General features: G+C 41.3%; 1 protein-coding gene across 1 annotated transcript in view; it reads right to left on the minus strand.

The window, feature by feature from the left end:
• Tdrd3 (tudor domain containing 3) overlaps positions 1–15,322 on the minus strand; it is a 120,720-nt gene extending 105,398 nt beyond the window's left edge. Inside the window, exon 1 of the mRNA XM_032918264.1 lies at positions 14,514–15,322. Within this exon, the coding sequence (XP_032774155.1) occupies positions 14,514–14,554 (41 nt within the window). The 5' untranslated portion in view covers positions 14,555–15,322. The remainder of the gene's footprint in view (positions 1–14,513) is intronic.
• Between the last annotated feature and the right edge of the window lie 2,979 nt (positions 15,323–18,301).

The raw sequence follows: 18,301 nt of genomic DNA on the forward strand, positions 1-18,301 counted from the left end.
ACTTATCATCGTGCACATAGATTAATGAACTTCTCAACCCCCATCTGAGAAGACTGGAGTACAGCAGACTGCAGTTAGCACAGAGACCCACAGCAATCAAGGTGCAGAGAGCAAGAGACTACAGAGACAGTTGAGCCTTAAACAGAACATCTCTATCAGAAGCCCTACTCCAAGTCCTGGGAGAATGATAGCAAAGAGGGCAGAAAGACTGTAAAAGCCATAGGAGGTAGACAACTACAAGGAAACAATGTTGCCTCGATATAGAAAGGCAGCACATAGGAATTCAGAGAAGTTCGTATTGCACAAGCCCTGTACAGAGTAAGAAAAGACAAAATTCTAGCATGGAGACAGAAGTGGGCAGTAAGTTCCACCCTTAGCCAAGGAGCTATTGGTGGGGTGATTGTAGTTAGGAAAAAGAGAGTCAGTTTTAAGGCTCCGGTGGGTAGACTTCTCTCCAGTGAAGGCCACACATCCAAAAGTATATGGCCAGCATAAACTGTAATTTATGGGTCTAAAAATTATATAATAATAATAAATAGTAATTAAAAATAAAAATAAACAGTATAAAGTTGGGTGGGTAGGAAAGGGGGGATGGATGTAGGAGGAATCAGGAGAAAAGTGAATGTGATCCAAATGCATTGTACAAAATCCTCAAAGAACTAATGAAAAAGAAAAGGTTAGATGAAATCTAATTGAATATAACACTAAACAGTGATATTTTTGTTACTATTTTCTTTTTCTCAACAATCTCTCATGATAATCTAGTTTTGTTGTATACTATTATAACTAACAAATTCTAATATAAACATTTATTCAAAGTAATTTATTAATCTGTATGTGAATGAAGCTGTAATTAAAACATGCTTTAGTTATTTTTATTAAGTATTTTTTCTCTAAGTGTGACTTTGCCTTTTGGGAAGATGTTTGACTGGGCTGGAGAGATGGCTCAGCTGTGATGGTACCTATGTACCTGTGCATACATATGGCCTTTTACATGGCTGCTAGGAATCTGAATTCCAGCCACTTCACTTACTGGGCCATCTCCACCCCCTCATTTTGTTTAAACTCTTTACACTTTAAGATATCTACTGCTAAGTCTCAATGAAGCCCTACAGTGGGTTGCTAACTTAAAACGAAGCCACACTAAATCTTAATGGGAATTAAGGAATGATGATGATGATGATGATGATGATGATGATGATGGTAATGATGATGACGACAACGATGATATATTGTTGAGAGAAGAGTAAGGAAGTGTCTATAGAGAGAATACAAGGCAGACTATCATAGCAACAAGCAAGGTAAATATAGCAAAAATATTCTGCCAAGCACTAGCCTACCTTGAACTTTGAAAGTATGTCTTACAGAAAGGTATTCTTCAGGCTGTATTCCTCACAATTCCAAAAGAGAAATGTCAACAAGTGAGCCACAAACCCTTTATCTACAATGGCGAGATATGCTAGGGCAATGGTGGTACAGGTTTATGGGAATGACCAACTCATGTCTGATTCGACTGAAGACCCATTCCATGAGCTGGAACCCATACCCAGCAATGCCTGGGAGACCAAGAACCTGAGACAAGATACACAGCCCAGGGACCTTGGGTAAAAGTCAAACAATACTGCTCCTAAAAAAAATGTCATGATAAAATGACTCCTAATAATATTCTGCCAAACTCATATAGATAAGATGGCCCTTGTTCAGCCATCATCAGAGAAGCTTCCTCTTATAGCAGATAGAGAAACTAATACCACAGACGGGCTTTCCACAGAGAATGAGACACTATGGAACTCTCAGCCCTAAATGGGATATCTCCATTAAATCCTGTCCCTCACAGCTCAGTGGAAGAGGAGGAGGAAAGAATTTAGGAGCTAGACAGGTTAGAGGACACCAAGAAAACAAGACCATCTAGATTAGCATAAACAAGATATGAATTCAGAGTGAAGCATGCCCTGGGCCTGCACAGGTCTGCACCAGGTCCTCTGTGTACATAGTGTAGCTTCCAGTTTAGAGTTTTAGGGGATTTATGAGTGTTAGAATAAATGGGTTTCTGACTCTTGTGCCTTCTCTTGGTTTGTCCTATCCAATTTCAATGAGATGGCTTTTATTTTATCTTATTATATATTGTTTTGTTATATTTTATTACTATCTCTTAGAAACCTGTTCATTTCTAATAAGAGAAAGAAAGGGAGTAGGTCTGGATGAGAGGAGAGGTGGGGATCAGCAGGGCAGAATAGAGAGAAAAGAAACCAAAATCAGGATATATAATGTGAGAAAATCTATTTTCAATAAAAGAAAAATATAAGAAAACATTATATCTTAGATACATAGAAACCTGTACCTATATGTATTTTCTTTATATTTTTGCTTAAAACATTACCAATAACTATTAACAATTCAATTTATACAAAAAAACTATTGTAATAAGGTAAGCATTTTAAAGACTACCAACAACCCAGTTCGAACTTACTTTTCATGAAAACATGAAGCAGGACTAATTCAAAAGGTAAAATGTACCCAATATAATGGCAGCTAAGCTTCATAATACCAAATGTGGCCTACTACTAATTCATAGCTAAAAGTGAGAAAAGTCATGAAATACTAAAGAGGTCTCAGAAACCTACGATGTGATGTATCATACTGGGTACCTACAATGAGGCTTGCAATATTTATATATGACACAGATGTGATATAAAATATATGTACAATATATAATATCCATATACCTATTTAATTCATTGTCAGTTTTGAAATGGTCTTATGTAGGACTAGCCGCCCAAGTACTGAGACTGCATCCATATACCATCACTAATATTTATAATTCCCCATTTATAAGCAAGTTTATTACTGAGAAATGTGATATAAAATAGGAAGGATTTGCAAATTGAAGAGATATTTATAAGCTTGAGTTATCACTTTAATTTTTATAAATATCAAACAAATTAAATCAAAAAGTGTAAAAGGACCCCCAAAAGTAGAGCTTTGCCTATTCCTACCAATTTACCCAAATTTAACATAATTCCAAGTATCACTATTTCAAAATTTCTGTTTCATGTAGGAGCCACAGATCAAATCAATGCCAACCTACAAACTCTCTCGCTGCTGGGTAATGGAACAGGGACAGAAACTGTGGTGAGCACAGAATTGTAGAACAAGCTAACACTACCTCACAACTGTACAATTTGCAAGTCACTAATCTGACACACTGGAAATACGTTAGTTGACAGATAACTTAAGAATCACTGAGTTGGGCCACGGTTCTCAAAATGTCTTTCAGGAGGACATGAGATTAAAATTCTTAGAAACAAAGGATGTGACGCATGTCATCTCACCATCAAAGAACAGGCTCTGTGGCTTTCTTTCCACTGTCCTTCCCTTTCCTGAGAACACTTCTCTTTGAAACTGAGATACGACAGCTGCTTGGGTTTGCCCATGCAAGCAATTACAATATTCTGGAATGGTCTTCCTTGAATCACCAAGGGAGACCTGTTAAACTACAGAAGACAACTGAGCAGGTGCTTGGAGTCCATCACACTGACCGGTGCCAAGTGATACCAGACACTACTGTGTGGCTCACATGTGGAACCAGCAAGGTGACCAAACACAGAGCAGAACTGACCCAGAACACTGGGCTGTTTTAAGACAGAGGGAAAGGGCTGGAACTTAGACCTCTTTACTATGAGAACTCTGCTGCACCCAAAGCCTAACCCAGCTAACTAAAGTAGGCCATTTAGTAGTGGATGCCGCAGTCCATTCTGCATATTCATGTAAGGCCAAATTTATTCATTTAGGGATAAACAAAACGCAAAGCTCTGTTGTGCTTTTAAGAGAGCCAGACTTCAGTATACAGATTGATTTGTGTCATGATCATTTATATACTAAGTATATCTCATTATCCCATACTTGTTAACATATATTCTAACACTGGACTCTTCCATTACTGCAAATAAATCCCACCTTAAACTCTCAATTCCTTAAGAGGACACATATAGTCATATAAAGACAGATGTCTTTTCTTTATTCCATCTCTGCAAAATCTTCACAACTGCTAGAAAATTTAGTGAGTACAATACTGGTAATTGGGGCAGCAGAAAACAGATGAGGTGTTCATCAACATATTCAAATATAAGCCAGGCAGTGGTGGCCCACACCCTTAATCCCAACAGTCAGACACACATGTTATGTACTCATTGGTAAGTGTATATTAGCCCAAATGCTCGAATTACCCTAAATGCACAGAACACATAAAACTCAAGAAGGATGACCAAAATGCGAATGCTTCACTCCTTCTTTAAAAGGGAAACAAGAATACCCTTGGAAGGGAATAGAGAGACAAAGTTTAGAACAGAGGCAAAAGGAACACCCATTCAGAGCCTGCCCCACATGTGGCCCATACATATACAGCCACCAAACTAGATAAAATGGATGAAGCAAAGAAGTGCAGGCTGACAGGAACCGGATGTAGATCTCTCCTGAGAGACACTGCCAGAATATGGCAAATACATAGGCAAATGCCAGCAGCAAACCACTGAACTGAGAACGGGACCCCAGTTGAAGGATTCAGAGAAAGGACTGAAAAGCTTGAGGGGCTTGAGACCCCATATGAACAACAATGCCAACCAACCAGAGCTTCTAGGGACTAAGCCACTACCCCAAGACTATACATGGACTGACCCTGGACTCTGACCTCATAGGTAGCAATGAATATCCTAGTAAGAGCACCAGTGGAAGGGGAAGCCCTGGGTCCTGCCAAGACTGAACCCCCAGTGAACGTGATTGTTGGGGGGAGGGCGGTAATGGGGGGAGGATGGGGAGGGGAACCCCATATAGAAGGGGAGGGGAAGGGGTTAGGGGGATGTTGGCCTGGAAACCGGCCGGGAAAGGGAATAACAATTGAAATGTAAATGAGAAATACACAATTTAATAAAGATGGAGGAAAAAAAAAAGAAGAAGGCAGAGGCAGGCTGAATCTCTGTGTTAGAAGCCAGCCTGGCCTACAGAGGGAGCTCCAGGACAACCAGAACTATACAGAAAAACTCTATCTTGAAAAATAAACAAACAATAACAAAAACCCACAAAGTCAAATACTACTTAAGGTGGCTATTTTGCACCAACAAATATGTAGTAGACATGAAAAGAAAAAAACAACTACAGGGGTTGGGGATTTAGCTCAGTGGTAGAGCACTTGCCTAGGAAGCGCAAGGCCCTGGGTTTGATCCCCAAAAAAAAAAAAAAAAAAAAAAGAACCAAAAAAAAAAAAAAACAACTACAAAAGTTGTACTGTATCCACATAACCATAATGTGTTTAACATTTGCATTTGAAAACCTTCAAAGTGAATCAACTTTTAATTATCAAAGAAACAATAAAGACTTCTGATGAAGTGTAACTGATTAAATAAACAAGGATAAAAATGGTTTAATAACAAAACAAGACAAACAACCAGATAAAGTCAGTAGAAAAACTGCCAACAGCAACCAAAACAAGAGAAAAGCTGTATCCTCGTCTTTCAACTACAGGATGATTCAGACATCCTGGGCACTGGCCCTTCCCCTCCCACGCCAAGTCAAACACAGGAAAAAGTCAAATGGACACAATCCAGCTGAAATCTCATTGGCTAAGCTTAGCATATGCTTTTCCTCTTCAAAACTCATGGTGGAGCTTAATCTCCGCTCTGAAGTATTAGAGGGTGGGCACATGGTGTTTACAAAAAGATCTGTGGAAGGCACTAGATTAGATTATGTTATCAGCAGAAACCTCCAAGATTACAGCTGCTTTCTAAGAAAGGGACATACCCTTGCTCTATTGCCACTTGATATCCTACAGCACCTCAAGACTGCCATCAGCAAGGCCATCACCAGAGGCAGTCGCCTGTCCTCTATTAGGAGTCTTGGGAACTAAGTGGAGGCAGACAAGTCAACTGCACATGCTTCCTGTCCTAACCAGAAACCAATAAACAGTGTTTTCCATGGCTCATGATTGAAAGTTAACAAAAGAGCAACCTACACGTAATCCTTTCCTTTCAGAAGTTTATAAAAATCATAAGCCATCAAGTATGACTCTACTTAGAAAATTTTTCCACCAATATTTAATATTTAATGTTTCATGTTAGGTATTTTACAAAATTCACCTTAATTAATGTCCAAGCTCTTCAAAGTTAGTCCCAAGAATTTAGTAACACTTTTTATTTATTTTTATTCCACTTACTTATAGAAGTAGACCAGCAGATTCTGAGAGGGGGTACAAGTCAGGATTGGTCTGGAACAGTGTCTCGGGAGACAGCCTCAGTGAGAAGGGTCATTTAATGGAGGGGAATGTTAAACTGTTGGGGCAATAGAGCCTTTTGGCATAAGTGTACGTCACTTATAAGGAGGAATTCCAGGTGCTGCCACACATGGCCTGATAAGGGGAGAGGAAATTTAACCTGGCTACCAGGCTACATGACCTCCTGGGGTTGGGGGAACCCAGGACAGGAGGCAAGCAATCGAACTCCTGCCAATCTCAGGATGAGATTTTTGGGGCTTGTGCATGCCTTGACCCCACTCTCACTCTGGGGCAGCTCCTCTGGTCCCATAGCTCCTCAGCCCACAGTAGGACACATAGGTCAGAGGGCACTTTTGTAGATCAAAGAACAATTTTCAGGAGTTCCAACATGGGAGTTCCAGGGATTAAACTCAAGTCTTGGCTTGGCTGCAAATGCCTTCACCTGAGTCTTCATGGCAGAGTCTTCTGAATGTCTACACTTGAACTTTTTTACTTGAACTTTAGATCTAGATCATGTGGGGTATGGGCACATTTTTAAAGAACCTTTAGGTTATTTTATGACTCAAAACTGCTCTATCTCTATTGTTAATAAGTCAATAAAATACTGACCAAATCACATGCTCTGAGAACTCTTAAAAGAAATGTCCATTTTCTGTTAGAAGAATGAATGGCTTTATAATACACTCTAAAGCATTTTTCCCTACCTCTCAGTGCTTAAAGGAACTCCTCTAAAAATGCTGAAATTTTTCAGTATTTGAACATAGCTTCTCAGAGACTGGTTCTCAGAGCCATAGAGTCCAACAGAGATAAAATATTTTAAGGATGTGTGCATCTGTGTCTATGTGTGGGTATATGTCCCTGAGGGCAGGTGCCCCAGACTCACTGCATCCTCTGGAGCTGGACCACAAGGTGCAGTCACACGCACCGTAAGTGCGGGGAGCTGAACTCAGGTCCTCGGCAAGAGCAGTGTTCCTAGCACTGAGCCACCTTCCAGCCCTCTAGCAGTCACATTTAAAGTGAATAGAAATAGAAAGACTAACTTCATAATTTTAATATTAATATATTAAAAACATTATTTTAATATATAAACAACAAAATACTGCAAAATTTATATTTTTACACTAAATTTTCCAAACTCACTACATGTTATAACATATCTGACCTTGGACTAGACACAGTAGCTACATATGGACATTACAGTACACTAAAATGTCCCCAAAGGTTTTTATATTGAAGGTTTAGAATTCAAAGCAGCCATGTTTAAGATGGATTTTTGAAGAGATAATATTTTCTTTTGGCTTATGACCAAACCATCTGAAAAATATGGTAATCTTCTCATAGTCTCCATAAAAACTAAACTATAACTGATTAATGTAAGCCTGAAAAGTAGAATCAATTCCTTACCACTCCCTTTGTCACTCTTGTAGCAGTTGTTATGGGATAGCATAAAACTTCTAATACCCTTTTTATAAACTCTTCATGCTTTGACAAGACATTCACAAGTATCTCAGAAACCAACCTATTGATCTCCAGCTCAACTGTCACCGTCTACTTCTGCTCAGCTCCAACTACTTCAGTGCAGAGTGACATCACCTCTACCTCACCCCCATCCCCTGACTAAAACTCATCAACTTCTATTAACTACAAAATGAAAGTTAAACGTACTGATTATAAGTGCCTGCCACAACACAATGTTCAATAATTATTTGTTACATAGACAAATTGCTGGATCTACCTGATTTTCCCTAGACAAAAATCAGACACAGTGTTAAGACAGGATGTACAACAAGCAAGGCATATATGTTACTACACTGGAAAGTTCTCCAGGCTCCTAAGTCTGGATTAATTGCTTTCAGATGTTTTTCAACACCACTCAGCAAGAAAAACAACAGTGTAGAACATGTTTAAATTCTACCTGTCATACACCACTACACTCCAAAACAAAAACAGTACCTTGCACAGAGGAAGCATAAATGTTTTCTAAGAGTACTTCAGTACATACAGTACTGCTGGGGCTATGTTTCTTTATATTAATTTATTAATATAAAGAGAGCATACATGTAATACCACTGAGATGTTCTATTTGTCTCTACCTTAAAAACCACAAAGCTGCAATGATGTAAAGAGGGTCTATGTACACACAGGAATGTGCTGGTGCACACACACACACACACACACACACACACACACACACACACAAACTCACACACACATACACAAACTCACACACACATATACACATATACAAACTCACACACACACACACACATATACACACACACACACACACACACACACACACACACACACACACACACACACACAGGCACACAAGTGCACATACTGAGGTTACAGTACATATTAGGCTGAGTCCTCCCCTTCCACCATCATGGCTTTCTTCTCTGTTCTCTTCATCTTTGACCTGACAATTTCTTAATATGTCAGATTATCGCATATTTCTTTTCCCCTTTCTGCTTTTCTTTGTTGGACTATGGTTCCACAAGTATTTCTCACATTTTTCTATTGTTGATAGGATAGTCTACTTATTGTGCAAATGATATTCTCCTACCTATACATTGTAGACCTTAAGAAGTTTCGACTGCAGGACTTATGTGTAATATAAATCAAAATGCTAATATTCTCCTTTTGTCAGAATGAGAAAACATAAGCTAAAGTAAGCTGATGTGCTATTTTTATGATTCTTGAACTGTTACTATGTAGTTTTTAGTTGATTTAGCAAATGCTGCTGTGTGAAAGAAGAAATTTATTTTCAACCTGCTGAGGCAGCAAGTTTCTTTATAGACCTCCTTCATGCTTGAGGCAGTCAAGCCTACAGGCAGCTGAAACTAGATTTATAGGTGAGTCACCAAAAATGACTACAAACAGCACCTTAAAAAATCACACAGTCTGACAAAATACGCAGTTTACACCATCAAGAGAAGCAGCAAGGGATGTGTAACATATTCTATAGCAAAATGTTAACAAAGGCATACTCCTTTCAACATTTTAACTTTGCAAATAATATAAACTACAGAGAGATTATCAATGTGCAGAAATATCTTCATATAGAAGGTGTTGCCAAGCTGGATACTGTGGTGCATGCCTTTACTTCCAGCACTTGGAAGATGGAGGCAGAGGTAGGCAGATGTCTGTGGGTTCAAAGCGAACCTGATCTACATAGCAAGTTCTAGGCTGGCAGCCAGAGTTACATAGTGAGAACCTGGCTAAAAATAATAATGGAAGGAAATGAAGAAGGGCGTTTCCAATAAGCCTCCTTGAAAACCAAATAAAAACAACTGGTTTCTTATAGTGTCTCTTCAGCATCTAAAAGATATTATGATTTTTGATCCTTCCCAAAAGAGTACACAAGAACATCTGTATGAAAGTGGTGATGAAATGCATAAACCAGGTGTGGTGGAACACACCTTTAATCTCAGCACTCAGGAGGCTTATGCAGGTGGAGCTCTGGGAGTTCGAGTCTAGCCTGCCGTCTGCATAGTGAGTTCCTGGACAGCCATAGCTATGTAGTGAGACTGTCTCAAAGAAAAAGTGGATAGGAGGGAGGGTAGAGAAAAAGAAAAAGGAAAGAAAATGCATTTCACAATTTCAGAAATAAATGAATAATATGTAGTTAATAAGTAGCTTAAGTAGCTACAGTAGACTTCCTATAGCCGCCCACAGCTGTAACTGGCTACAGTGACAGCCAGCACTAGGAGAGCTGAAGCGAAAGTCATAGTTGAAGGTCAGCTTGGAGTACACAGTGAGGCCATGTGGGAGAGAAGGCACAATACTGTGCTTACATGTGTGTGAGAGTTGCTACAGAAGAACAAGGCTGAATAAAAATTTCTATATCTTGTTCATAAACATATTATGCAACTACTAGCACTACTGTCAGTAGTTACATTGATGCTTCTACCTACCAAAGGTTCTGTCAGTGCTGCTAAGACACGGTTTTCAGTTAAGACTGAGTGCTCACTCACCAGCAGTCTCCTGGGGAAGAGAGTGCCTCTAAGAAAACTGAAACCAACCAAACAAGAAAAGCACAGAGAGTGGGCTGAAGAATGACAATCCACTCTTTATTGTGATTATTAATAAGGCTACAGAGAAGCTTCTACTGGTGAGATATGAAAGGAAGACGAAGGACCTTAAATCCAGCCATGATGAGTCTGAACACTGCTCCACTTCTTTTCCTTATGGCTAGATGTGCAGAAGAGTGACTCCCTCTGTACTCTACAGGACACTATTTCCATTGCACTATTTAGCTCTCCAGCACTGGCGCTGACTGCACTTTCTTAATTGTAGAAGAGTAACAAATGTACATGGGCCAGAAGATGGTAGTGTGGTCCCAGGAGCCAAAGTGAGATGGCCCAAAGGAAGGGCGGGAAGGGGATCTTTAACATCAGACTCTATCTCCTCCATTCTATTAAAAAAAAAAAAAAAAAGAGTCAGATACCTGGAGTGTTCTGTGATTAAACCATCAGTGTTCTGTGTTTCAAAAACATACTTTAAAATAAAATTTTGTTTTCTTTAGTTTTTGTTTCAGACAAGGTGTCTCTCTATAGCCCAGAGTGGCCTGGAATTTACAGCAATCCTCTGGCTTCATCCAGGGTCTATAGCTGTGAGTCACCATGCCCCTGCCTAAAACACACATTAAGTACTTTATAGATCTTCAACCCTAAACCCTAAACACACAATATAGTGTTTTGTTTTGTTTTGTTTTCAGAACTTAAGACTTCAAAACATAGGTCTAGATGATCCAATTAAAGTGATGAGTTCTTTCACTGTGACATAACCCCACATACACACACTAAACTTCTGTCCCAAATGAAAAAAAGCAAACAATTCCACTTTTAAATATAGGATTTAATCCTGTCTTTGTTGATGGGTTTTTCTGACAATCTCAGTATGAAGCCCAGGCTAGGATTACAAGCACAGGGCAATGTATTATTTTTAATCAACCATTTAAATGAGAAGTAATCACAATGCACTACAATTAAGTACTGGATTTTTCTCTGAATATTTCAGCATACTCTTGGTTCTACAACTTAGAAATTGAGCAAACTATTACTCTTGCAATTTGGTTAAACTACACAACATTAGTTCTATAGACAACATGGTCTCACAAACATAAATTCAATGATTACATTCTCCCTAACACATTTAAAAGGAGGAAAAAAAGAAGGAAGAAAGAGAGACTGGGCAGGGAGGGAGGGAGGGAGGGGAAAATGGCTCAGATAAGAGACTGGGTGTGGCACAGGAACCTATAAAGCAAGCCCCAGTGAGATGTGATGACCAGAGGAGCTTGCTAGGTAACAGTCTATCCAAAACCAAGGAACAAGCTCCATATTCTGTGAGAAACTCTATCTCAGTGTAATCAGGAGAGAATGATGGAGGACTCCCAGCATCCTCTTCTGGCTTCTGAATGAGCACACATATGCACAGACGTATATACACATGCCTGGCTCATTCACATCACATGCAAAATGTTTTAAAAAATAAAAGATTCAAAAACATAATATGAATGTGTACAGTAAGTAGAAACCAACAATTCTCTCTATAGATGACTGAGGAAAAACAAGACACATGACATGATTAATACTGTTCCCTACACAAATATAAAGCCAAATCCCTTCTATGAAGTTATTTTATGCATAGAAGTAGGCATTATGAAAGACCAAGGTACCACTTTAGATATTTAAACAAACCAATTTACTGCAAAAAAATCCCTACATTTGAAAGTGACATCCATGAAATCTAATCCTCTGTGTTACAGGCCAGGGGTGTGGGGCTGTTGGGAGTATAATACTGCTTAATTTATATTGTAAAGCCCTGAATTTGGCTGGAATATTACTGAACATCTGAGAGTTAAAATATTCATAAACAACCCAATAGATTTCAATAATAAATTGGTCTTCTGCATCTAATTATCAACATAAGCCATTCACTATTATCTCCCTACTTCACATACAGTGAATAAACAGATTAGTAACTGTGTAGCTGTTTTAGAATTTCAGTTTACCTACAACTACTTTAGTACCATTGAGTCCCAAATTATTTTGTTTAGAGTCAACAACCCCAGAGGGGAAATCTGGATGTGAGAACTGAGTTGTTCAAAGCTGTTCTCTAAACTTCTCTTCACAGCACTCTTATCCCTTTAAACCTTTGAAATTCTAATTAGAGCATGCTCAAGTCTCTAATTAAAGGCCCAGTACAAGCCACATCACTGAGGAGAGCCCAGGCCTGCCTTCCTTGGCACAAACTTTCACTGGTCAATGTGGGTCAGGATTCTAGAAAACTCCTACCAGCCTCAGTGATCCTAGCCTTTATCTGGGCTCTTCTGACATAGAGCAGATTGGTAGAAGGGAAATGTGTAAATCTAACTTGCAATACAAAGTGGCAAAGGATTAAATGTAACCACTGGAGACTTGCAGCTCTAAGAAAGGAGGAAAGCACTCTAAGTGGGCATCTGTGACTGACAGGGCTACTCCAAGGTCAACTCTTTCAACTTACTATGCAGTATATTTCTAGGTATCAAAGATCCCACAGAAAAATAATATACAGTTCTCTGCTTTAAGAGGAGCTTTAAGAGTCCAAAGAAAACAAATTTAGAATCATCTTGGATCCCAATAAAGTAACAAACCTACCTAGAGGATATAGCCTTGTTTCAGAATGTATTCCAAAGACCCTTTTTGTAAATAAAGGGGTATCACTAGTTTCTAAGAGTAAGACTCAATGAAGAACTCAAATAGATGCCAGGTCTGGTGTGATGTAAACCAGCAATTCCATCAGGAGTTGGAGGCCAGCCTGGGCTACATAAACTGAAATGAAGACCTAAGATTATTCTGGACAGCTTTGTAAAAAAAAAAAAAAAAATCAAGAAAATGAAAGGAGGCATTCCAGTATAAAAGTAGAACTGAATAAAGTGAAATTTTTAACTACTGTACCAGTAATGGGAGGAGGAAGAGGTCTGTACTTTATCTATTAAATAAATAGTAAACACACTGGACTGGACCAGTCTCATTACATCAACATTTATTTCAACCACTTTCTAGTCATGTCATGGGAGAAAGTTACTTAACAATTCTTTGCCTTCAACTTCACACCTGTGAGTAAAGTAGGGGGAAAAAAAGGCCTCTCAAGTCACTTAGCAGAACCTTCACTGCAGGGTTGTGATGACCCTGTCCTATTCATCAAAACTTTATGATCAAAGTCAAATTCCAATCCTTTAACCCTCCTTGGTTTTAATCCTCAAACACCTTCCTACTTCCAGGAACCATTGGGACGTAGCGTCCTTTCTCCCAAACAATAAGCACTTTCCTAACTCTAGACATCTACAAAGCCTTTCTTCACCATCTGTCAGAACCCACTTCTCTCCTTCAGTCATAAAGTACTCTCTGTCTTGACGGTTTGCTAACACTGCAATAGTTTTCTTGATGCTTCACCCTTCTCACTAAAGTGTAGCTTCAGAAATCTGGGAAAAATAATCTGTGTTTCACCCTCATCCCTAACCATCAGTCCAGAAGGTACCTATGCCAGGCTGGGAAAAGCGACGCTGGATTAAACTGGATGTTTACAACTGGAATGGCTGAAATTCCAGAAACTGCTTAATTTCGAATAATTTGTAATAATCTGTAATATCAGATCCCGAAAAGTCACGGCTGAAAAAGTCTTTTTAAAAAATCAGACCAACGTCATCCTTTCAAGAAAAGTTCCACGGGGCAATCCCGGCACGAGTAACCCGGGTGGTCATTCTCTGCTTCGCAAGTTGAGCGTGCAGCAAGGGCAGCGGCGCTCCTGTCGGCGCGGTAGTTTGAAACCAGGGCAGCCGGCCGGCTCCGGCCGCCGCGCGGGGCTGGGCTCCGTGCTCCCGCCAACTTCCCACAGGCCGCCGCCTCCCGCGTCCGCCGCAGCGACACCCGCCAGGGGCGGCGGCGCGTCGTGCTCGGCTCCGCGGGTCCTCCCCAGCGGCGCGGCTCGGCCTGGCCACCGCCCGCTCCCCGGCCCCGAGGCCTCGCTCTCTCCCGCGGGCCGTCGCCCGCTCCGGTCGCAGGCCGCCGCCCCTAGGGGAGCGGGGACACTCGCCGAGCTCCGCGTGGCGCCGGGGGCGGAGCCGGCCCCGAGGGCCCCCAAGAGGACGGGGGCGGGTGGCTGTGTCCGCCTTCCCCGCCGCACCCCCGGCGCCCCTCTCCCGACCTTCCCTGGGGCCCGACCAGAGCCCGCGGCCGGGCGGCCGGCGCGACGCGGCACTTACCAACCCGCCTGGGACAACGCGGCGCCGGACACCTCGGCCATGGTTAGCTGCTCAGGCTCGGGGACGGCGGGGGTCTGAACTGAGGGTGGGGGACAGGCCTCCTGCTGGAGACCCAGAAAAAAGAAAAAGAAGAAAGAGAGAAAAAAGAAGAAAGAAAAGAAAAAGAAAAAAAACTCCTCTGTTCGACTGTGCCACTGGGCATGCTCAGTGCGACGGGCGCTTCCGCGTGCGGGTTCCGCTCGCCGCGTTTTGCGAGCGGCCGCAGGGGCCGGCCCGGGCTAGGAGCGGCGAGCCGCCAAACGCGGTCTGGGCCGGGGGATCGGACGCGGCGCAGCGGGGACGGCACTAGGCTGGCACCTCTCCTGCCCTGCAGCTCGGTCACTTTCTAAGTTGCACACACGGGAGCCGCGCTTTCCACGGCCGTCTCACGGGGCGGGACACGGACCCCGCGGCCCCGGCGGCGCATCGGGGATGATGCTACCACGGCCACGTTTAGGGCGGTGTAGCCCAGCCCATTCTGCACCAGAGCTGATTGTTCTGGTCAGGGCCGGCTCCATTCACCCGGCCTAGTGGTCGGCTGAGACTCAAAAGACTGCAACTCGCGCCCCCTCTGAGTCCCAGCCGACAGATGGGTGAGCTGGGCACCCTAATCCTGTACTTAGGGGAGTTAGGGTTGAACTTGGTGGAGGTGACAACTGCTTTTTCTTGTCACCCTCCTGCTGGGCGTGGCCCTGTCCCAGCGCGGCGCCGCGACCTTGGCACCAGCACCTAGCCGGGTTAGCACCGCCCTACACCGTGCCCTTTGCCGCACGCGGGAGGACCGGGGTGCACGGCGTGTCCCCGACTGAGCATGCGCGGCGACGCCACCGAGCTGCGCCGAAACGCTCCAAACGTGATTGGACAATCGGGAGTCACACAGGCCAATCAGAGAAAAGGAGTCCGGATGGGGCGCGGATGTGTGGGTGCTCTTAAAAAGTTTGCTCTGAGATCTGGTCCTTCTCCAGAACCGTGGCAGAGTAGGAGAGGTGGCGTCCCGGTGATTTTGCGGAGTTAAGGGCTATTTAAGAACTCAGATTCCGTCTGCAACCGCGGTAGCTGCTTCACCTTTACTGTCACCATCACAGAGCCAGACTTGGGAGAGACTGCAAAACTGGCAGCTGCTCCTGAGACTTAGAAGCAACTTGTTAGAGAAAGAAGGGTGTTAAGTATCCTGAAGTTAGCTGTAATCTCTATTTTCTCACTTTAGCTGGTCACAATTCTAAAGTCACTGTTCCCTTGGAGAATAAGCTGTGATGTGTGTTTCCGAACACACATTTGTTTCTAGGTAGATTTTAGTGTGTACACTATGTTCAGAATCAGGAATACATTTTCTTTCCCGGTACTTACAGTAGTAAAAAATGTTTATGTACCAGGTGAACTGAGGACAGACAGAAAAAATTTAATGGATAATTCAAATTAATTGCCACTTTTGTTATTAAATACATCTTACCAAACGTATCTTTTTATTCGTGTAATTGTTAAGTGAAAATTATTATGTCCCAATAACCGGCATCACTGAATAAATAAGCCTTTACACTGGTTCTCACATTGAGTGTAATACAATAAGAATTTACCATTGCAGGTACTTATGACTAAAGTTAAACATTGCACAAAATCCACTTCAAGAGCATGATTCCTACTGGAGAAATTTGTTACAATAAAAGCATCAAAAACTAAAATAATGACATTAATGGCACATTGAATTTTTGAGATAAACTGGATAAAAGTCCATAGGGATGCAAAGTCCTCACATCACAGCGTATAAAATGATAGGGCACAGAAAAGTGGGGAATGTGCCTTACATCAAGGAATGAGTGCCTTAAACAAGTGCTGGAATCAGAGGCTCCAACTGATGTGTGCTCCCTTCCACAAGACATTAACCTCTCTTAGGAAATAGACTTGCCAGGGTTCTTTTAACCTTAACTTAGTCAAGCTTCTAGGTCATGATTCTCTTTCAGATGCTGAGTCAGCAGTCCCTGGGCACATTTAATAATGTCTGGGGATACTTTAGGATGCTACAGCCTTGGAGAATGTGCAGATCAATTGGATTTGGTAGGTAGAGACCAGGGTTGGAGCCCAAGAACCTGCAATGAACCCTCAAGAACAGCTGAAATCAGAGTCAAGATTGAAGCTCACATTAAGATACTCTTAGAAAACAGTGGACAACTTAGAAGTGAAGAACATGTCATGCTGCACAAAAATAGGACCTGGGTTGTTAAAAATAAGGTAATGACAAAAGAGAGCATTCTTCTAGATTAAAAATATGCAAGAGATGCTGGACATGGTGACAAACACCTTTAATCCCAGCACTTGCGAGGCAGAGGCAGGAGAACCTCTGATGTTCCAGGCCAGCCTGGTGTACATAGATATTTTCAGGCCAGCCAGAGTTACATACACAGACCCAGAGTCACACACACACACACACACACACACACACACACACACACACACACACACACACGGGCGCAAGAGATATATCAAAATCCCTAAATCTACAGAAATTTGAAAACAGACCAGATATTGAATACCCAATTACAGTGTGTTAATGGAGTTATCGTTAGATATTATAATGGAATCTTGCAAATCCTATGCCAGTGTATTTATTTATGAAGACTTGAACTATAACTTATTTAACCTACAATATATATTAATGTATACATATGTGTATGCATGTGATAGAGGAGGAAATAGAGCAAGATACTAAAAATGAATCCATCCAAGGGTCATGGTGCTTTTTTTTTTTTTTAACGTTCCCCAAGATTTTAGATATTTCCAAATTTTAAAAAGCCAAAATGAATTATACTAACAACACCAAAAATTTTTCATTGAAATATTATTCTTTAAAGATAATTAATAGCATAGAAAATAATAACAGCCGACTAGATGAATTTTATCTTGAATTAGATAAATCATTGATTCACTGTAAATACAAAGTCTTCAATGAGCTGAATTTGAAAGAAAAATCCTAAGAATGGGAAAAAAAGATTTTGGTTGATTAAAAAAACAGAAGAAATTGAATCTATTGGGAATTTAAGATATTAATTAATATCCAAAAAAGAAGTGAACAAAATTGTCTTTTCGGTGAAGGAAAAAGTTCTCATACCATAAGGGCAGAAGAACACAGCTGAGCAGGGATGAAAGCAAAAACTATGACCTGCCCGGAATGCAGACATGCCTTGGGTTATAGTAGGATCCGGCCCCAGCATTCCCTGGGACCACAAAGGACATTCCTCCCAAACCCAGATGCACAGACTTCTGCATAAAAATACAGTCAGTAATAGCCGAGATGATATATCTCCACCTGAGCTCGGCAACCCTATGGATTCCCTCACTCCAAGAATTTGTTAAATCTGAAAAATTCCAGGAACAAAACATCCAAAAAACCTGGGACATTAAAATGTCCCAGACAACAACAAATATGAGAATGATAAAAAATAGGAGAAAAGCCCCAGGTCAAAGGCACAGAAAACATTTCAACAAAATCGTAGAAGAAAATTTTCCTAACCTAAAGAAGATGTCAATCAAGGTACAAAAAGCATAGAAAATACCAAAGAAACTGGGCTGGAAAAGAAAGTCAGCTTGGCACTCCAAAACACCAAACACACAGAATTAAAAAGGAAATTTAAAAACTGCAAAGGAAAGAGTTACAATTATCAAAGTAACATGTAAAGGCAGGCCTATTAGAACAGCACCTGACTTCTCACTGGAGACTCTAAAGGCCCTAAGGGCTTAGACAGATGTTCTACAGA

Source organism: Rattus rattus, chromosome 12 (genome assembly GCF_011064425.1).
Source record: "Rattus rattus isolate New Zealand chromosome 12, Rrattus_CSIRO_v1, whole genome shotgun sequence".
Taxonomy (NCBI): domain Eukaryota; kingdom Metazoa; phylum Chordata; class Mammalia; order Rodentia; family Muridae; genus Rattus; species Rattus rattus.